This window comes from Sturnira hondurensis, unplaced genomic scaffold (genome assembly GCF_014824575.4).
Source record: "Sturnira hondurensis isolate 20B ecotype Veracruz unplaced genomic scaffold, ASM1482457v3 Scaffold0018728, whole genome shotgun sequence".
Classification (NCBI taxonomy): domain Eukaryota; kingdom Metazoa; phylum Chordata; class Mammalia; order Chiroptera; family Phyllostomidae; genus Sturnira; species Sturnira hondurensis.
The window spans coordinates 4933566-4955909 of NW_028091359.1; the positions used below are offsets into that span (position 1 = coordinate 4933566).

The 22344-nt window shown below is 49.2% G+C and overlaps 1 protein-coding gene across 1 annotated transcript in view; it reads left to right on the forward strand.

The window, feature by feature from the left end:
- Window positions 1–16189, forward strand: part of ITGB3 (integrin subunit beta 3) — a 44959-nt gene extending 28770 nt beyond the window's left edge. Inside the window, exons 9-15 of the mRNA XM_037070002.1 lie at window positions 170–304; window positions 1187–1616; window positions 6713–6935; window positions 8043–8143; window positions 10141–10260; window positions 14297–14463; window positions 16029–16189. Of these exons, the coding sequence (XP_036925897.1) occupies window positions 170–304; window positions 1187–1616; window positions 6713–6935; window positions 8043–8143; window positions 10141–10260; window positions 14297–14463; window positions 16029–16094 (1242 nt within the window). The 3' untranslated portion in view covers window positions 16095–16189. The remainder of the gene's footprint in view (window positions 1–169; window positions 305–1186; window positions 1617–6712; window positions 6936–8042; window positions 8144–10140; window positions 10261–14296; window positions 14464–16028) is intronic.
- Window positions 16190–22344: the final 6155 nt, after the last annotated feature.

Consider the following 22344-nt stretch of genomic DNA (forward strand, 5'->3'; position numbering starts at 1 on the left):
AGCAGGTGGCAGCCGCCTAGAGGGGTTCTGGCAGCTTCCAGGGAAACCTCAACATCTGGTACAGTCAGGTCTGTCCAGAGCCACCTGGTAGATTCCGCTGGGGATGGAAGTGGCCCCTGCCCGTTTCCTCCATACATTTTCTTACCTTCGCTTGCCCTCCTCTGCTCAGAAAATCCGCTCCAAAGTAGAGCTGGAGGTGCGTGACCTTCCCGAGGAGTTGTCGCTATCCTTCAACGCCACTTGTCTCAACAACGAGGTCATCCCAGGCCTCAAGTCTTGCGTGGGACTCAAGATTGGAGACACGGTGAGGTGGGCTGGGCAGGGGCTGAGGCCAAAGCTCTGACCCTGGCCTGAGCCCCGGAGTGTCTGTGGACTCCCCACCCCTCCTCTCTGTACCTTCTTCCTGAAGGTCGTTACAACTTAGGTGAAATGGAGCTGCTAACCTTCTCCTCTGAGGCTTCTGTTGCCTAAACCGTGACTGTCTGTTAAGTGAACTTCATTATCAGGACTTTTCTGAAACTTGAGTTATCTCTGTTTGTCTATGCACAGTTGATTGCAAATGGAAATATTTCTTACCTTCAGCCCCTAATCAATAGGGGGTGTGTGTATCATCCATATTTATGTTACCTACATCATCTAACTATCTATCTATATCTCTCTCCGTCCATTCGTCTGTCTGTCTACTCTAAGCATATGTCCACGTGCCCCACGTAAGAAATATTGGCCTGCAACGTGTTTGATTGCACAAGTGATGAAATGTTACATGTGAACGGAGCAGTAGACCCTGAGCCCGTGGATGGCCACCGTGTGGCATTGCATGGGGCAAGAAGGCTTTGTCTCTCTTGCTGATGGGATGTAATCAGTCCACGTAGCTTAGTTGTCCAGAGCAGAGCGTTCACAAGGTCACAGTTCTGTTCTGCTGGTTTATTTCACAAGCAGAGTAAAAAACCCCAGCCTTTGACAGCATAGCTGTAGACACACGTCTCTGCACCCAGTCTGGTGTGTCACAACTGTACCATTACTCAGGGCTTTTGTTTTTGCTTTGCAGACCATGGTAGTGGAAGGCTGAGGAACCCCAGACACCCAGTTTGGGTGGTCCTTGGCAGGGCAGAGAACAGGTGGTTTCCAGGGCTGGAGTGTTAGCAGGGTCCACCTGTACCTGAGTGCGATCTGATTTTCCATCCAGGTAAGCTTCAGCATTGAGGCCAAGGTGCGTGGCTGCCCCCAGGAGAAGGAAAAGTCCTTCACCATCAAGCCCGTGGGCTTTAAGGACAACCTCATCGTCCAGGTCACCTTCGACTGTGACTGCACCTGCCAGGCCCATGCGGAGCCTTACAGCCAGCGCTGCAACAGTGGCAACGGGACCTTTGAGTGTGGGGTGTGCCGCTGTGCGCCCGGCTGGCTGGGGTCCCAGTGCGAGTGCTCCGAGGAGGACTACCGGCCCTCCCAGCAGGACGAGTGCAGCCCCCAGGAGGGGCAGCCTGTCTGCAGCCAGCGGGGCGAGTGCCTCTGTGGCCAGTGCATCTGCCATAGCAGTGACTTTGGCAAGATCACGGGCAAGTTCTGCGAGTGTGATGACTTCTCCTGTGTCCGCTACAAGGGGGAGATGTGCTCAGGTGAGTAGGACGGCAGGCCCGTCCCGTGCTCGCACCCACACACGCGCACACATCTGGTTCTGAGGTGGGCAGGGGAGGCCCACGGGCAGAGCTGAGCAGGTGGTGTGGCATGCCAGCGGGAGAAAGCAGAAATGAGGGTGTCGTTAATTTCTCTCTGCTCCCTATGTCCTTGCTTGTGGGGGACAGGGAAGCTTGAAAAAGAGTGGGGAAACTTGAAGGTGAAGAGAGTATTTTTCATTTCTTTCATCTGCCCTTCCCCTGATATTCTAAGTCACTGGTTCCTAATCTTTATGAGGATATGGGAAAAATGAAAAGAAAATCACCAATGCTAATTAACTGTGTAGTTTTTATAGAGCTGGAAAATACAGATGTCAGAATGTATGGTAAAACAAGTAATAGTTGTCTTGCATGAATTTATCTTCTCATCACAAAATGACTTAGAAAATAATAACAAGACAAATGTGCAAGACATTGGAGTGTATTAAATGAGCCAGGACACTTGGAACAATGACTGGAAAACGTAAGCTATTATTAAATTGGCACTATTCGGATATCGCTCTTGGTATTACCATTACTTTCTGGATTCCAGATCTCAGCTGATGAAATGATAGCCACTTTAAATTTAAGTTAATTGATTTTAATTAATCAAAGTACATTTAAATTTAATTTAAGTTAAAATTAAAAATGCATTTCCTCCGTTGCTCACACTGGCTAGTGGCTGCCACGCCAGGCTGTGCAACTTGCATCGAACCGCACGGCCAGGGAGTGTCCAGTCTGCCGACTGGGGGGGTGACTTTGAGTCCTTCTGCCTGCAGGACGCTGAGTTGTTGTCCTTCTCATTACAAAACTTCAGTAATATCTCCAGGCCCATTGAGAATCTCTCACTGGTTTCTCCTCGCCCCAAAGACTCGTCCTGGGGTACTTCTCCCGCCAGAAGACGCCAAACTGACATTAACATCATCTTTATCTGCACCCACAACACTGTCAGAGGCAAAGAGGCAGCCTGAGCTGTTCCTGGGGTGCCGGGGACACCCCAGTTTTTGCTGGGCATATATCACTGGGGCTTAACCCCTCTTGTGACAGACAGATTGGAGACACTTGCACGTTGGTTGAGACTGGTTTATGGGTGTATCATGTGGCGAATCAAGCAGAAATCATAATTGGCTTCTTCGGTGATCAAATCCGTGGCCCGACTTGGCTTCATTTGCACTGAGGTTCTCACCAGCTGAGCTAATCCACCAGATGTTCTCTTTACCATTGGCCTTAAAGAGGCTTGATTAGAAAGGTAAATCTGTGACATTTTTTAAAGCGTGTCCAAGTCATATAAAAATGGCTCCTTTTTATTGTTGAAACATTGTTTCCCTCAGTCCTACCAACAAAACACAAGAGAGACATGGAGAAAAAGGATAGAGCAATAGGGGAATGATAGATCAGGGACACACACGCACACGCACATGGCAGTTTCAGTTAGAGGATGAGGCGGAAGTTGAGGTTCATTTTAACATTTAATGGTATTTACATCATATGCAAAGTACGAAAGGGAATGGGTAAGTTTGACGTGGGCAGCCCATTGCGGGGGAAGGTTGGGAGTGCGGGACTGAAGGGTTTCCCGAGGAGAGGCCCACCCTGGGTTCCGGGGACAGAGAGGGGCCCGCTAGGCCCCACGGCCTGCGTGTTCCTGGTCTGCTGGGAGGTAGTGTGGGAGGGATCCCAACCAGAGTGTTTCCTTTGGCTGCCGGCCCCACTGAAGCCACGACGCAGAGCTGCCGGGGTCAGCAGCCTGGTTCCTGCCTCCCACCAGTGCGAGAACAACCTGTCCTCTGCGTGCTGCAGCCTCTCGGAGGCTTCCCGCCCCCGCTTCCTGCCAAATGGCTGGGTGCCTGCTGCTCAGGGCTGGACCCTGTGGCATCACGTGCCCCAGGGACAGACACTCAGGGACACACAATCACTGAGCACCTGCCCTGTGCCAGGCACTCAGTCCATATGGGTGGAGCAGGCGTCACACATGATGGCTGACCTTTCAGGGCTTGTAGCTCGGCTCACCAGTGTCCTTCCCCAGAGCTGCTGGCCTGTGGTCTGTGGTTTGCTGCAACCAGGGGCTCGTGAGGCAAGAGGGCTATGCCTCGGCCATTTTTCAGGCTCCTGACCAACCCAGCCCTCTCCTTCCCGATGGAGAGACATGCACGGTCTTCGCGGCTGCGTGTGATCGGCACCCCTGCTTCAAACACGGAGTGCATCCGAGTCCTCAGGAGACTTCCGCCTGCCACATCCATGAGCGTAGATTGATCGGGCACCCAGTGAGCCAGGTTCTGTGCTGCGTGCTGTAGTGTTTCGGCCTAGAGAGGCATGAATAAGAGAGTTTTGCCCTTCATTAACTCACCTAAGGGTAATTCACGGCACGAGGCACAACCTCCCAGACCCCAGGAGAGAGGTGTCCTCGGGGAGTGTTATAGGAGTCCACCAGAGAGAGACTCACTGCAGACAGGGGAGGCCTGGGTGGCTTCATGGAGGAGGCTGGACATCAAAGGCAGGGCTGGCTCCTGAAGGAGAGGAGCAGAGTGATAGCGGAGTAGATGCCTCAGCTCTGAAAGTCAAGTTACGCAGAAAGAGCAATTGCGTTTTCTCTGACCTGCATTGTGGGTCCCTCCTGCCCTCTCCCCTCCCCCACCCCTCCCTTGTCACCTTCTTCCCTCCTCTCCTTCCCTTTTTGCACTTCCTCTTCATTTATGCCCCCTTCTCTGACTTTCCCATGAACCCAGGCTCAGCCGCCCTGTTGCTGGAGGGGTGCCAGCCCTGTGACATTACTACACTGGGGCTTCCTTTCAAGGGTTGACCCTGCCAGGGCTTGGGGTCTGCCCGCTGGCTCTGGCCTGCTACTTCCACTCCCATCCTCACTCCCTGGCTGGCCTGGCAGGCTGCCTTCTCAAAGATGACTTTGTTTAGCTTCACAAAGGGAACACTATGGGGCAAGGGTTTCTGAGGCGGCCGAGGCCTCTGAGTGCCGCCAGGCCTCCCTGGTGTCCGCCTTTCCCTGTCCGAGAGCCATGGCTGAAAGCTGGGTGCAGTGGACACCGTGGAGCCCCACTCTGCTGGCTGGCACATCCCTTCCCCAGCTGCTGTGCGGGCTGCTCGTGGTAGTTCACAGCTGCCCTCCCTCTGGAGGGCTACTTTCACAGGAGCCGTCTTGCCCTCAGACCTTGGCCAGTGACTGATGGGTAAAGGGTTACCCAAGGCCAGGTCCTTCGCCTCGAAGGTGGGGCTAGTGCCCTGGCCAGTGTGGCTCAGCTGGTTGGAGTGTCGTCCCTTAAACTGGAAGGCTGGGTTCTATCCCTGGTCAGGGCACGTGCCTGGGTTGCAGGTCCAGTCCCTGGTCAGGCAGTAGGAGAGGCAACTGATCAATGTCTCTCTCCCTCCCTCCTTTTCCCTCTCTCTAAAATCAATAAGCATGTCCTCAGGTGTCCTCAGGTGAGGATTTAAAAAAAAAAGGAGGAGGGGCCAGCTCTGTGGTGCCATTCGGATCAGGCTGAAGGGACTCTCCAGCTGAGACCACATTCCTGCCAGCCTTTGACTCCTGCCCTGTCTGCCTCCCTTCCTCCCTCCTTCCCTGCCTCCCACTAAGTCGCTTAAACAAGAATCCTCACCACACGCTGTGCTTCTAGGGAACCCAACCTCAAAATGCAGTCCTTCTTCTTTCTCCACCCTCTGCCAGCCCAGCGTTTCCACTCTGCATGCATATCGGGCAGCTGCGGCAGATGCGGTCTTGTTTCCCACCCTTCCTAGGCAGCAGACACGTCTTTCCCAGGCGGTGCAGGTGTGTCTGAGTCTTGACTGCCAGTGTGGTTACTACAGGATGGTGCTTGAGTCACTGGCAGAGGGACCTGCAGTGGCCACGAGACCTTAGTCAGACCCACTGGGGAGCGGGAGGCGCCAGCTTGTGGATGTTTGAGCCCCGCCGTGTGCACCCTCTCCCACAGCATCATGCGGCCCCACTGTGCACACAGCGGCGTGGTTTGCAGACCAGCGAGGTACTTCTGCCTCGCTCCCTGCCTTTCCTCTGATTAACAGTCAGGTTTTTATTATTCATCCACCTCTTCCTGATTCAGACTCCTGGGGAATGAGTCACTTTCGTGCAAGGTGTAGGAGCCAAGTTTTAAAGCCTTGTTAAGTGAATATTAGAGGAAATAGCACTGAGTTACTGCCTGCATGTAAGTAGGATAAGCCCCACCCCTGTCTCTCTCCTGCTCCTACATGCATGTAATAAAGGGAATAGGTCTTTTCTACTAGGCCGATGACTCTTTGCAGTAAAAGATAGTACAACACAGGGCACATGTTGGTGAATGTGTGTGTGAGAGTGTTTCTAGGAATTTAACTAGGATGTAACCTCCACAAAAGAAGGGACCCTGCTTGCATTGTTCACGGCTGAACCTCCAGTGCCCAGCAGGTGGTGTGAGCTCAATAAATATTTGTTGACTGAATGGATAAATAAATGTTAATTGTAAGCCTATTCTGTATCTGATGTTATGCTAATCATTACTGGTGCAAAAATTAATATTTTCTGCCAGCTGGGTACAAAGTCTATAATTGTCTAACTACAATGCTGTACAGCGGAAACTAGTACAAAATAATATTTAATGTAAACTGTACTTAAAAAAATTCAAAATTAACATCGTATGTGCTGTCCCATCAAGGAGCTCACAATCTAGAAAGAGAAACAGATAGACAAGCAAAGGGGTTGAACATAAGGGTTGAAATGGAGGGATATGTAAGTGCTGGCGGAACACAGGACCGACCGTTGATCTGGCCCAGGGAGGTCAGAAAAAAGGCGCAGAGAGCAAGGAACATCTGAGTTGAGCTTAAAGGGTGAGTGGAGTTTGGGAGTGGTCACGGGAGGAAAAGGCCTCTGGGCAGGGGGACAGCAAGAACAGAAGCATGAGGATCTAAGCCTGGCGTGAGGACGGTGAGCAGTGCAGTGTGGTGGCTTGTGTGTGCCAACGTGTGGCGCATCATGAGAGGCCGCTGGAAAGCAGCTTGAGCCGCCATCATGGAGTTCGGGACCCTCACCAGCCGCTCCGCCCCCGTGGGCTGTGTGTTTTCAGGCCATGGCCAGTGCAGCTGTGGTGACTGCCTGTGTGACTCCGACTGGACCGGCTACTACTGTAACTGCACCACGCGCACGGACACCTGCATGTCCAGTAACGGGCTGCTGTGCAGCGGCCGGGGCAAGTGTGAATGCGGCAGCTGCGTCTGCATCCAGCCAGGCTCCTACGGGAACACCTGTGAGAAGTGTCCCACCTGCCCTGATGCCTGCACCTTTAAGAAGTGAGTGGGCAGAGAAGTGAGTTCTAGAGAGTTGGGTGTCAGATTGGGGGGTGTAATGGAGAGGGTCCTCTAGACTAGAATCCACAACACTCCAAGTTTCCTCTCTCACCAAAGCTTTAGGGGGAGGAGTCTGCTGTAGCCACCGGGCCAGCTTTCCTCTTTCCCTGAAAACTGGGCAAAGCTGGAGGTGGCGTCAACCGTGAAGGACTCAAGCCAGTACCAGCCAGACTCCAGTTGGAGAAGCCCCTCTTCTAGGGTGGCTTCCTGGATCCCTGAGTTGGGAGGGAGGCTAAACCAGATACCTTCTGGGGAACGTTCCAGTGTTGATGTTCTGACTCTGTGGGAGAGGTGGGGCTGGAGTTATGAAAGGCACCGCGTGAAACAGACGTTCACCAGTACAAACGATGCTCATTTGGGGATCAGAGGAAGCTTCTAGCAGACCAAGTCCCTGAGGACGTGCTTATTGATTTTAGAGAGAGGGGAAGGGAGAGCGAAAGAGAGGGAGAGAAATATCGGCTTCTTTTGAGCCTTTTGCATACATTCCGACTGGGGACTGAGTTTGCAACCTAGGCATGTGCCCTTGCCAGGAATTGAACCTGCAACCTTTCAGTTTACGGGAGGACACCCAGCCAACTGAGCCACACTGGCCAGAGCTCTCCTTCCACTTCAAGAGAGTGAGAGTAATAGCATCTGTTCAGGGCCTTCTGCTTAGAAGACACCCTCCCCCCAAGTTGGTTTAATACTCTGTTGTCACTGTCTTGAAATTATTAGCAACTTTTGAACAAGGGACCTGACATTTTCATTTTACACTGGGTCCCTAATTATGTAACTGGTTCCGACTTTAAGGCTCCTGGAAGTGGCAGAGGGTTCACACTCCTGTCACAGGTCTGGAGAAATTTCATGATGGTACCCAGAGGCATCTGTCTGCCGGGCCCTGAACTTCAGACCTGAATCTCTGGGCCCCAGGGAGGTCTGACAGTTGCTTCTGTTTATGCGTTTGTTTCCTGAGATGGAGGCGCTTCCTGGGTGTTTGGGGGTCGGAGTCAGACTGAAGCGCTCTCGGGGTTGCTCCTCCCTTGCCTTAACCCCTGTGTCCTCCGTTCTTAGGGAGTGTGTGGAGTGTAAGAAGTTTGAGCGCGGAATCCTATTCGAGGAAAACACCTGCAACCGATACTGTCGAGATGAGATTGAGTCTGTGAAGGAGCTTAGTAAGTTCCGCATGTCTTCGTGTTGCACACACCTGGGTTGTAAGTTTTTCTGGTTTAATGCAAGAAACTATCTAACTGTCGTCTGTAAAACTGTGACCTCAGAGGCATGTGGTGCAGTTCTGATGCTCAGTAGGCCCTTAGTAAAAGCTGACTTTCCTGAGGGTCTCCCTGCCCTTCTAACTGATTTGTTCAGCGGACCCTGTCCCCTTTCTGCTTCCTGAAGCGCGATCCTGCCAATGACTTCCAAAGTGAGTATAAATCCTGACTAAATGCTCCTCAAGGAAGGGAAGAGAATGTACCCCATTATATAGGTGAAGAAACTGAGGCACAGAGTGAGAAAGTACTTATCCATGACAGTCTTAGCTTAGTAGGCTAGTACACATTTACCAAGAGCACCCAGGCATTCGGCTTTGCTGGTTTGGAGCGGAGCCTTCACCCTGATGGAACTGTAGCCAAAGTCATTATCCTGAAGCCTTTTTGGCTCTTGGTAGCCTCTCGTGGAATAAGACAGAGAGAAATATAGTGGAGAGCAAAACGCTCGCCTGCAATTATTCTGGTTTGCCCTTCAACTTGACCTGGAGGGAATGATCTCTGCTGCTGTCAGCACACCTGCTGTGGTTATGTGGGCCAGGCAGGCACCGGGCGGTGCCGGGAGATCGCCCTCTCCCACGAAGGAAGAAAACACGTTTTCAGTGAGAGCTACAGAAAGACCCCACCAGTGCGTTGGCTTCTGGTGGGCACGTTATGGAAAAGAGTCAGCTCCCTGGACCCTTTGGCCAATATCCAGAGTGGGGCTGGGGGGAGGGTAGAGATGTGGGGCTTGAGCCTGAAGAAACAGTTTTTTCCTCTGGAGGAGGCTGTGCTTGGTCTGGTCAGTTCAGGCTGCTCAGAGGTGAGATGTTTTTCTTATCTGCACCAGACGGGTATTCCAGGTTAGTGGGTAAGTATTTCTACACCCGACCCTGCCATAATAATCATAAAAATAAATGCTTTTTGTATGGAATTTTATCACTTGTAGAAGCTATGAAAGTATCTTTTCATGCACATTATCTTATAACCGACTGAAGTAGAACTGTATAGTACCACCATCATCTTTGTTTTGAGGACAAGGAAATTGAATCTCAGGGAAGTTAAGTAACTTGCCCAAGCAAATTAGTGATGAGGTAAGATTAGAATTAAATCCTGAAATTCTTACTCTTTCCTTGGCCCTGGAATAGCCCTGGTTTACTAAGTGAAAGGCCTAATGAGTGAAAGTTTATAGGTTGTGCTTGAGACCCCTGCTGATCCTGCTCTGTCACGTGCTGTGTGACCTCGGCACATTTGCTCGGTCTCAGCGTGTGTCAGCTTTACCTGCCAGTTTCATCGGTGTAGGGTATGGTTTCACCGTCAGAGCCACAGGCTTCAGGGTGAGGAGGGATGAAGCCTACAGAACACGGCGGGAGAGAGAATGGCTCTGAGAAGCGACTCTAGGACAGAGGCGGAAATGGAGGGACGCGAAGGGCTGAGCGCAGAAACTACTGAAAATCACTGAGCAAGCAGAGAAAGGAAAGAGGGGGAAGAAAGCACCCAATGCTTACTGTATGTCACTTAATTCTCAACCAGCCCTGTGAGGTGAGGGCATCGTTTCCCTTCCATAGACGAAAAAAGAGGGACTCACGGTGTCAAGTGATGTCCCAAGATCACACAGCTGGTGGGTGGGAGAGTTTGACTTTGATCGGGTTGTAACACTGTTACATCATGTCCCTTCCGGAGGAAGGAATAAGGACCAAAATGGGCCTGTGAGGGACAAAGTACACCGGTCAGGGTCATTTGGAGGCAGTCGCCAGCCACGACAGCCATCTCATCTAGACATCTTGCCTATTGTCAGGTGTAAGGGTCCCTAAGCGTAAAGTTGCATACTTTCGCAGAAATTCAATAAGTGGAGTTTGGGAATGACCCATTTTTCCCCCCAGGAATTGACCCCTTTTTTCCTTCTCCCATCTGTCCCTCTCTGCCAGAGGACACTGGCAAGGATGCAGTGAATTGTACCTACAAGAATGAGGATGACTGTGTCATCAGATTCCAGTACTTTGAAGACTCCAGCGGAAAGTCCATCCTATATGTGGTGGAAGAGCCAGGTGAGTGGACCCCGAGGGCCCCTGGCCCTGCCCCCAGGGAGAGGGAGAACCACGTTAGGCAGTTGTTTCACCTATCACGCCTCTTAAATGGAACAGCCAGGTTAAGCCTGACCTTACAAGTGATAAGTTAGGGCCTGCCATCTGGGTGTGGGGGCTATATAAATACAAATATTAGCAAGAAAGTGATTTGCTAATTGAGGAGATAGAAAAATAAGATGGGTAAGGAGAGGAAGAGGGTAAATATGGATCCCATGAAGGGACAAAATAGATCATGGCAGTTTTTCAGGTGATAATGTTAAGAAGAATTAAAATTCTAGGACTTTTCAGCACACGGCATCTGCTCTCCTGTAAGTTCAATGGTTGCCAAGAGTGACCTGCTTGCCAGTGCAGAGGAAGGCCTCGTGGTTGGAGGTGTTGACCCTGCCAGGCTCACCATGAAATGTGGTGAAGGGTTTGAGTCACCAAGCCAGGCCTGCCCTAGGCACTGAGAATCCAGTGCTTGCCCCCCAGGCCCTCTGAACGTGGGGGGAGCGCACATCATCGTACACCAACCACAGGTTCTCCACCATCCAACACAGTGGGTCTGCTTGCTTTTTCTTACTCCCTTGCCTCCTTCCATTCCCTTGAACAGCAGATTAAGACAGGAATCACTAGAAAAGAGTTTTGAGTACTTATTCTAAATCAGGCACTGGGCCTGGGCCAGGTGCTGGGAATATAACCATGAATAAGGCGGAGGTGGCCCGCACAGACCAGGGGGCGACAGGCGTGTGAATCAACAATGACACTGCAGAGGTAAGGGCCACAGGGGGGCGGGGGGTGGACAAGAACTCAGGGAGTGAAGGAACAATCTCCAGAGGCAGAAGCTGAGCCAGCTGCTCACCTGACATTCTTTACAGCTGTAGAGAGTCCTTCATCTCATTCTTTAGACCAGAGGCCAGCAAACTTTTCTGTAAAGGGCCAGGTATTAAATATTTCTGGCTGTGTGAGCCAGCTGGTCCCATGCTGCAACTGCCCAACTCTGCCCTAGGATCTGTGGGGGCCAGATGTGGGTCATTTGCACGTGACTTTCTCACGCTGTCCCATCTACCTGGGTTAACATGTTTCACAGATTTTTCCGATTTTTTTTGTTGACACCTTTGCCTCTTCTCACTTCAGAAGGGTGGTATGTTCTTGCTTTTATACTCAGCTGTTTTCATTAATTTAGCTGCCTAGCCCTGGGTATCTAATCTGGCAGATTGTTTCATCTCTGTGCTACAATAACCTTGCTGGTGCTCCTGCTGTGTCGCTCACCAAAATCTTGGTCTGGGTATTCTGAGGCCAGAACAAAAATGATGGTGACCTGGGGTGGTGCGAATAACCCGGGGTGGGGGGTAACTTTTCTGGCTTGCTGACAGTAGGCCCCTTCCTCCACCTTAGGGGACGGGACCCAGACCCACATTTCCAGTCTTGTTGCCCTGGAATCCAAGTTCTGCCTCTCCTCTCACCCCCACCCCGATCCATTCTCAGGGGCTCTGGCTCAGAGCAGAATGTAGCATCTGAGGTCCCAGAGTAGAGGGGGAGATTCTTTTCATTCTCTTCCCTAACTCGTGCACTGGCAGAGGCTCTCTTGGAAGGGCCAAGCCATGGCAGGGTTGTAAAGAGAGCACGGCCAAAGGGTTTGGCATAGGCTATGTGGTGTGTGTTAGCCCTGAGCTGGATACGAGTACCTGATACGACACAGTATGTCCATGCGATATCTGGTACACGCTTATGCCAAAAAGTTACTCATTGTTATGAACACATTTAATTGGACTTCCTGTACTTTTGTTTGTCAAATCTGCTAACCCTGCCCAGTCTTTCCTGACGCCGCTTTCCTTTCCTTTCCGTGGGTCCTCATCTCTGTGGCTGGGAGGGCTCTCCAGAGACCTCCCAGTCTTGTCTGCAGGAAGCCTGCCATCCATCCCTTTCAGGACAGATGGTTAACAGCTGTCCCCCAACCCCACGAAGACCTCCTGGCACTCTCTGTCCTGCCCACACTGACATGCAGAAATGAAGAGATTTCACTTTGGGATTTGAGGGCCCGCCCCACCTCAGTCTTCCAGAGAATTCATAATTGCTTTTCCCAGAAGAACCGGGGCCCTTCACTCCCGGGAACTCAGACGCTGGAACCTCACTGCTTCTCTCCAGGAGCTCCTGTAATTATAGACAGCTTGTAATTTGGTGGCTTGGGAAAATGCCAGCCTGGGTTTGTGGTGGTGGTTGTTTTGGGGTAAGCATGGGCTGGTAAGCAAGTGTGTGGTGAGCACGGGCTGTATGTTTAGAGAAGAAGGTGGGAGACAGTGTGGAAGGTGGGTGTGGCCTCCTCTCCAGACCCATCAATAGGCATATCTGTACACACTTAATTACACAACACCTGAGAAGTTAGTGGAGTGAAGTCACCCATCAGACACCTGCGGTTTATGGGAAGCAGAGCTCTGCTGACCGTACTTATCCTGGCCCTCAGAGGCGTGACGCGCCTCTGTCTGTGTTGGTTGTTGACTGAGGTTGAAGAGGAAGTCAGCTCTCTATAGGGTTAGGATTTTAGATGACTAAATGTTTTGGGAAGGAACCCAAAATATTGTCTTGGTTGGCAGGCTGCCTGGTGTCTAAGTATGCTCAAAAGGTCCTTAGGGTCCCCAGTCTCCAGGGTGGTAAACATCTGAACCAGGGGACAAACTCAAATACCCACAGGAGCGAGGTAAATAAATTGGTGAAAACAGTCAGATGGAACAAGAACACAGGTAATCATGGTAGCTGGTGTTTATTGAGCCCTGACTCTATGCCAGGGACTGTTCTGCGTTCTTCAGATTCCGTAATTATTCCTCAGAGTGAGGTTTCAAGTCAGGGTTGCTAGTTTCTCCACTTTAAAGATGGTAGAACCAGGAAACAGACACCCAGAAAGGTTAAATAATTTACCAAAGGTCACATAGCTAAGTAAGTGGTGAGCCGGGATTCAAACCGGGCAGCCAGGCTCCAGAGCCCGCAGTGGCACAGACTCCATGACGAGCCACCCATCGCTGCCGTGTGGAGGAGAAACGAGGGGGTGGGGAGCACTCCGGCCAACGCGTCCCACCTGAACCGGGCAGCTGCTGCTCAGCCCTCGCCTGTTGCTGCCCTGCAGGAATATAGGTTCCATGTTTCCAGATCTTTTGATTGATTGATTTTTTTAAAGAAGAGCCCTGACCGAGTGGCTCCGTTGGTTGGGCATTGTTCTGCAAATGGAAGGTCACCGGTTCGATTCCCAGTCAGGGACATGTGCCTGGGTTGCAGGTTTGGTGTCCTGTGTGGGGCGCTTATGTCATATCAGTGTTTCTCTCCGCTTCTTTCTCCCTCCTTTTCCCTCTCTCTAAAAATCAGTAAATAAACTATTTAAGAAATAAAAATAAATGAATAAAAAGAGCCTGGAGTGTCAAGGGGAGACTCTCGATTATTCAATGTTGCCAATACAATCGAATTTTTAATAAACACTGTGTGAACCCACATCAAGTAGACTAGATTCTGCCCTTNACCGGTTCGATTCCCAGTCAGGGACACGTGCCTGGGTTGCAGGTTTGGTGTCCCGTGTGAGGTGCATATGTCATATCAGTGTTTCTCTCCCCTTCTTTCTCCCTCCTTTTCCCTCTCTCTAAAAATCAGTAAATAAACTATTTAAGAAATAAAAATAAATGAATAAAAAGAGCCTGGAGTGTCAAGGGGAGACTCTCGATTATTCAATGTTGCCAATACAATCGAATTTTTAATAAACACTGTGTGAACCCACATCAAGTAGACTAGATTCTGCCCTTGGGGGACAGGCTCACGACCTGATTTAAACTACTGGGGACAGATTATTGTGGTCCTAAAAGTTGACCCCTCTCCTTTAAAAAATTAATTGATTTTTTTTACTTTTGATAAGTCCTGTTTCCTTCAGAGAATTTTCGAGTATGTTATTGCTTTGTCAGGAAGCTCTTATTTTTAGCCAATTGAAGTGATTCCTGCCTCAGTCACAGCCACCATGCTCTTTGCTGTCTCCTGACAGAGTGTCCCAAGGGCCCTGACATCCTGGTGGTCCTGCTTTCAGTGATGGGGGCCATTCTGCTCATCGGCCTTGCTGCCCTGCTCATCTGGAAGCTCCTCATCACCATCCATGATCGGAAGGAGTTTGCGAAATTTGAGGAAGAGCGAGCCAGGGCAAAATGGGACACGGTAAGAGACTGGGCTGTGTAGCCCTGGTTGTTTTCTTAAGTCATTGGTTTGGAGCCTGAAGCGGATGCAGCGGATGCTCACAGTGGCCGGTTCCGCCCGTAGTTTTCCAGCTGGCCTCTGACCTGGGTGTGGGGAGACGGTCTGGCTGTCCTGCGGTCCTTAGGCCTCCTGGAAACCGCCTGACCATGGGCCGCGTCAGTGAGGACTGACCGAGCACAGATAGGGCCCAACGCTCTGAACACGGCAAAGAGATGAAAAGGAAACAACTTCCAATGAGGGAGACAGGACAAACTTGAGACTCCAACACGGATAACATAGAATATATAATTAGCATACATTATATACCAATGGGGTTTTATCGTGTTAAACACAAATAGAGAAAATATAACAATAGCTAACATTTACTGAGGAGTTACCACGCACCAGGAACTGTTCTAAATGCTTTTTATGAATTAACTTATTTCATCCCTGCAACTACCCTGTGTGATAGGCAACATTATGATGCCCACCTGTAGGTAAGTGAGCACAGAGAAGTGGAAGGGAATTACGTTTCCCCCTTTTGGGTCATCCTCTTAGAAATAATAGCAGGGTGTCATTCCATCCTATTCCTTCCTTTTTTTTCTTGAATGGTGATAACTTCCAAACCAGACTCCACTTTTGTGCTCCCTACAGATTATCTTGATTGAATCCAAGCAACCATTTTTTGAGAACTTTGTATGTTCTTAATTTTACTCTATTTTCCTTTGGCTTATTTTCTACATTTCAACTATTTTTTCCCCCTTGGACCTTCCAAATGGCTATTTGACTTCCTGACTGTCCAACTTTAGGCTGTGGGTTTGTTTCCATTTGATGGCGACCTAGGGCCTTCGTACCCCAGGGTCCTGAGGAACCAAGATGTTTCTCTTCAGACCGTGTAGAAATCCTGAACCTCGGACGCATGTGAGAACGTGTTGTGTTTCTTGCAGCTACCCCTGAGGACTACCAGACCTTTTTTTTTAATCACTTTTGGGATCACTTTTTGGGATTTGTCACTTTTTATTAGAAAGTGATTTGGGAAATCTAGTGAGGACCTTACTCTTTCGTGATAACAGGATGGTTTGTGGGTAGTGCTGGAAGGGATGAGACGAGAGCATGTTCAGAAGTGTCTGAGCAAACGCTGTCCTCTGTATCCCACACACCGCCTTCTGCACTTCTCCTCCCCGCCCACACCCCCACCAGGGTCACACTAAAGGAAAAAGGGGAGAAGAGCAACAGAGAGAGTGGGGGAGAGAGGGAGGAAACTGTCGGTTACAAGATGTCCTGAAGTGTTTTGGGATCACCTAAAAGGGACGGGATGAATTCTGCCCCTTAGAAGTGGTGGCAGGATGGTGCTCCACCTCCTCTCTCTATTCCCATCCATTCCTGTCTTACGAGTGAACGTGAGAATACAGGGAGCACTAAGCAGTTCATCGATGGTGTTTCCCAGAGAAGGGTGTCTTGGGCAAATGTCTCAGGTCAAACGCAAGCCTCGAGGATGGGGTAGAATTGAAGATTCACAGTATGACCCTTTTCTGTTCTCTCCTCAGGCCAACAACCCACTGTATAAAGAGGCCACATCCACCTTCACCAACATCACCTACCGGGGCACTTAAGGACAAGCAGTTGACCTCAGATCACTGTCAGACTGTCCCGGGATTGTGGGCATCTCTGCTGTCATGTTTACAGGGGCGAGATCTGTGGGGTGGGGTTGGGGACTTGGAGGGGGGGGCGGGGGGGGGGGAGAATGTCAGTGCATGGGAGTGTGGGTCTGGGTGCATGAGTGGGAGAGTGTGCGGCGTGTGCGGGAAGGTGTCATTTAAAACCTGCGCAGCGTCCCAGATCAACAGAGCTCCTCAGCCCTTGTCCTGAGAACGCCTCCTTCAGGGAGTCTCCCTGCTTACCCTGAGGGTGATCCACGTAGCTGAGCGGATGTTCTTCATTACCTCAGTGAGAAGCCAGCCAGCCTTCCCAGGCCATTCCCCCTGAAGGAAAGTGCAGTGCCAAGGCCACTCATGCCAAAGAGAGGACCTTGACTCCACCCTTAGTTGACAGTTCGTGGGCCCGACTCTCAGCAGCTGTGGCAGCAACTGCAGGGCTTTGCAGCCTTGTGTGTCACCTGTACCCCTGCCCCCTCTCCTCTCCCTCTGGCTGAGGGAGAAATCAGGGGAGAGCCGAACCATCGGAGCTGCCTGTGCCTTTTGCCGTCATCTCAGTCCAGCACGGCTCTCTTGGAAAGGGAGCGGTGGCTACCTGATTCTTCGATCTGTTGGAAGAGAGGATGGCAGGGCCACCCAGGGGTCATGCATGGCTTGGGGTCCCCCAGTCCAAAATGATAACCCTCTTGGACTTGCCCCATTGGCAGCTCCACTCTAGAGGTCTGTTCAGAAGTGTTTCACCCTGGGACCAGCACCGCCTCTTACCTCCTGCTCCCACATTCTCACTGCTGTAGACATTCGCTGCATCCCGGGACTTGCATGACCAAAGCTTTTCCTCCCGGGGAGGGTGCTATGGTTAGAGCCAGAGGTCTGGCCTGCCTTTCAGGCCTGCTGCTCCTTGTCCAAGGCATCTCCACACACCCTACCCTGTGCTTTCATGTGCTGCACCCATCCACAGGGCTCAGTGCATTTATCTACCTCTGGGGCATCTTGTGAAGGAATCATTCCCATGGCTCTGCTGGGCCTAAGCACCCGTGGCCACACATGCTGGTGGTCCAGTTGTATTGGCATGTGTGGCCTATTCTCCTGAGGGCTGGACCACCTCATTTTAACTCAGTCGTTATTCTGAGAGGCCACAAGTGCAATTTCATTTTATTTTTCTCACTGGGGCACCTGAAACCACAATGAGGCTTGCTTAAACTGAAGGAACATGTATATAAACCCCCTTGTGTTATATTTGTAATTTTATTTGATGACAAGGAAGGAGAGTATAAAAAAACCACACAGACTTGGGCTGGATATAGACAGCCCCACGCGGCATCATTCATAGCGAGTCACTGTCCAGTGGCTGGATCTCAAAGGACTTGCTTATTCTGGAAGCCTGAGGGGATGGACGCAAGGGCATGCTGGACGTTCCCTGAGGGGCAGGGATAGGCAAGAGCAATAGCAGCTGCTCCATGGGTGTTGACATTAACACCCATCCCACCCCCCAAGAAAAGGGGGAGGGCCCACAAGCTGTAGTTCGATGATCAGAAAGTCCAAGTCATGGCCTCAGGGCTGCACCTAAGGAGCATTTAACCATAATTATGGCGAGTCTCTTTCTTCTCCCTGAGGCTCCATTTCCCAGTTTGAAAAATGAGGGGTTTGGACCAGCCAGGCCAGAAGGTGTGACAGCAAACACACAGTGAAACTTCTGTGCAGTGTCGATGTTGTTTGTTTGTTTTAGCTGGGAGATCTGACACCCGGCTTTGGAGAGCACAGATGCCATTCCATGTCACTTTATTCAGTGAAAAAGCTGCAATCTGTCCTCTCCTAGGGCCCCTTCTCCAACTTTTGTTAACGGTTACATCTTCCACTGTAGCCCTTGAGCTCCACTTAATTCCTATTTCTTAGTTCACTTTGCACACATCTGCATCCACGCGTTAGGGAAGAAGAATCCATACGAAGTAGCCGAAGTGTGTGTTTTCCATCCAGGTGTTACCCTTGAGAATGAGCCTTGGAATTAGGAGTGGGGCAAATGACCATGCCCTGTCTCCCCGGTGGGTTACCCTCTACTGTCAGGTGGTCAGATAGCAGAGGGATAAATGGGGGGGGGGGGCGGGCAGGGATAATAAGGAGTCCAAGAAGTTTGGAAACGAACTATGACCCTCAGCTACAGAGGCAAGAGTCCATTAGAGTAGCAATTGGACATTTTCTGTAGATAAGATGACTTACATAAAGAAACTCTATCAGAAGAGAAAGAAAATGTGTCCAATGGATTAAAGGATCTTGTTTGAGCTTCTGGAATGAGGCTCGTAGGCCTTGGAGACCAGCACTGTTTGTCTATACGTGGTGAGAGCATGTAGCTTGTTCAAGAGACAGCACATGGTGGCGAGCTTGGGCATCATGAAGGGTGAACTTCTGAGTAGCGTTTTGGCATCAGACAGCACAGCGCGAAGAGGTTATTTGTGCTCCGCTCTTTTGGTGATATTTTGTGTTCAATCTCAGGGTTCGTGGGCAGTAATGGGAAACGTTGAACACGCCTGGCAAGTTGTCATACAAGCAGTCGGTTCTTTGCCGTTCAGATATCCCTAGGCCATCCACGGTGTCAGGACATCCCTCTTCAGTGAGCATTCCTGGTTGGAAGGACTTTAGTGCTTTCCTAATCGCCGCCTCTGTGTGAGTTGGGCAGCCGTAAACTAAATGTGTTTTCCAGAAAGAAGTGGCCTAAGGCCGCCCCATGCTTCCTGTGTTGTCATTTCTGTTTTCTTTGGGTGAAAATAATGATTATTTGAGGACAAGCATGTTTTCAAATGTAACAGAGTGATGATTATTACCGCAACTAAAGTTAGCTTCAGAGCCTAGAACTTTTCTTTTACACTTTAACAACATTTTCAAAATGAGTATGTTATTACTATTCCAAGAGGTAGAGTTCATTTGTTTTCGAATTGGTGATTTAGGAACTTGTGGAGCCTCGACAGAACAGGCTGTCAATTTAGTCTAGGTTCTATTTATGGGAAGCACAAATTGGTACAATGAAGGCTTGATGGCGAACTATTTACGGGACCATTCAAACGCCCGACTTTTATTGAAGGCAGTGGGTCTCAGAGTGTGGTCCCAGGACCCACAGCATCAGTATCGCCCAGGAACTTGTTAGGAGTGAAAGTTCTTGGGCTTCCCCCAGACCTGCTGAATCAGAAACTCTGGGAGTGGGCCCGCATTTGGGGTTTTAATAGGCCCTGCTGGTGAATCTGTTGCACACTCAAGTTGGAGAATCACTGATCTAAGGATTCACATACCCGTCCTTCTGGCCTAGAAAGAAGTTCCCAGGAAGTCATCTCAGTTACTCAAAGATTAAGAACATACCTTGGCTGATAGATTAAGAAAACCAAATACCTACACACAAAATGGCAATCTACTTTCGATCCATTTTCCAATCAGGTGATCAGAGGCTCTTGGGTTCCCTCACAGCCACCAATTGCCATGAAAACCTAAAAGTAGTAATAAATCAGATCACAGGAGAAAAAAGTCAGCTAGCCGGATATTTGGCAGGCAGCCGAGAGCACCTGTGCGTATCAAGTTGCAGCAGAAAACTACTCTGAGGGCGTGCATACGCAGGAGGTGGGACCGGGATCTTAATCATTACCACTGCCCTCCTGTAGGATTCCAGAACAGGACTTTAGAATATGTAACTTCCCTTTTTGCAATTTAAAATACATTGAGCGCCAGCAGTGTGGGATTGAAGTACTTTGGAGAACACCCGTAATGTAATCATTGCCTTGGAGTCTTACATCCCTCACTCCCACAGGTGTTTTGAACACAGTACAGTGCATGGCATCATCAACAGACTGTGTGAACCCAGACTGGGTCCTTTTATGGTGAAATTTTGTAAGACCAATGGTTTTATTTACATCATGCGAACTGACGACTGAATGTCTGGATGAAGATGGAAGACCTTACCTGAAAACAAAATGAAAAGTCTATGTCAAATCAAACTTGTAACCCCTTAACTCTTAGCCTCTAGCACCTGAACTCTAGAATAACAGCCACTGATAACCACTGGGACGAATTGCAAGCAGGTTGCCTTAGAACTCTGGTGCACTCATTTTTCATGCTGATGTAAGAAAAAAATATCAAGCCATCTAGTTCTTGTTGAGAAATAATGTCTATTTGGTTTTGTAATATATATTTCTGGAAATGTGTATTCTTGATTTTTGTTTATTTTGACTAAAGCACACAAGGAGACCATTTTAAAAGCTTGTGATCAAGGTTCACCATATTGATAAATAAAAATTTAAAAATCCACTGAATGAGGCTGCCCAAGAGTGGTTTCTGTGTGAAAGGAAAATTACAGGTCGAGAAACAAGATTGCATTCTACGAAGCTGCTGTCATGATGCTCTCTCTCCAACCTCAGGCACAGAGGAAACATTTTTATCAGTTGTGGGTTTTCTGACAAGACACCAAAGAATGCACACAGAATGTAAGTATCTAGAAAGCTAGATATCTACTTAAGATATGTAAGAGCCTTTAGGCAAAAAAAAAAGAACAAACCCTCCATTGTAGAGTATTCTTTTTTTTTTTGAAGTTTAAACATGTAAAACTAAATACACATTTTTTTAAATTTATTTAACTTTTGTTCAAGTACAGTTTTCTTTCTTGTATTCCCACATTGTAGATTATTCTTGATCAGTGTCCCTGAAAAGAACTTTGTAAGGTTTTCCCATGACTCATACACAATTGGCAGGGTTTGTTGGAGACGTCAGAGGGATGGGTGTGTCAATATCATTTGGTGGTCAATGGAAATACTTTGTTAAGAAGGGAAAAATGTTGATGGACAGATGCTGGACTTTGCTTTTCCGGACCCTTATAATCACCCATTGTGACAGAAGATTGCTGATTGTGTCCCCATATCTGTTTTCCCCTTCTCACGTAGTATTAAAACTCCTTGGACTAGGTGGAGACGGGCAAAGGGAGAAAAAATGGGGACATCTGTAATAGTGTAAACAATAAAAAAAACAACCTAATTTTTAGCTGGGTACATGGCTGCTCAGAATAAATACTATGTTTCCTAGCCTCTCTTGCAGCTAGGTGTGCTGTGCCGTCTCATCGACTGTGAAATGTCAATGACAGAAGTGCATACCACTTCCAGTAAGTGCCACTTAGGAAGGGCACATGCCTCTCCCCACCTCCTTCCTGCAGGCTGGAATGTAGAGATAATAGCTAGAATTTAAGCAGAGATCATGGATCAAGCAAGATGTGACCTAGGGGATAATATTAATTATTTATTGCCACATAAAAAATCACCGCACAATTTAGTAGCTTACAACCACAAACATTATCTTGCAGTTTCTGCGGTCAGGAATTCAGGAATGGCTTAGCTGGGTGGTTCTGGCTCTGAGCCTTTCGTGAGGTTGTATTCAAGATGCTGGTCAGGGCTGCAGTCAACGGAAAGCTCAAAGGGGCTGGAGGATCCTCTTCCAAGATGGTTTACTCACATGGCTGTTGGAAGGAAGACTCAGGTCCACTCTGTTGGCAATATGCTTAGTTTTTTACCACTTGGACATTTCCATAGGACTCCTTGAGTGTCCACGTATCACTTCACTCCTTCCCAGAGAGAGTAGGCAGGGAACTGCATTGTTTTTTATGATTTAGTTTTTTGCCACATCATCATTTCTGCCATAGGCTGTATTATCTATCTATCTATCTCTCTAATCACCAAATCCAGCCTACATTTAAGAGGAGAGGTGTAGATGCTGCTTCTTAAAGGGAGGGGCATTGTGATAAACTGAATAAGGATGCCTTTGCTTCCTCTTCTCCCCTCCCCCCACCCCCCAATGATACCCACACTCTTGGAACCAGTGAATATGTCACCTTACTTGGAATAAACACAGGACTTTGCTGACGTAATTAGAATCATGAGATAGGGAAATGGTCTTGGATTATCTGAGTGGGCTCAGTGTGATCACACGGCTGCTTAGAGGAGGAAGGCAAGAGGATCAGAGTGAGGGTAGCAAACTCACTGATGAAGCAGGTAAGAGTGAGGGGCCCTGAGTCAGGGAAGGCGTGCAGCCTCTGACTGGAGCCCTGTAAGACCTATTTGGGACTTCGGACCTCCGGAAATGTAAGATAATCAATTTTGTTTATGTCACTAAATTTGTGGTAATTTATTAACAGGAGCAATAAGAAACTAATGCAAACATCAAGAATTTGTGAACATTTTAAAAACAC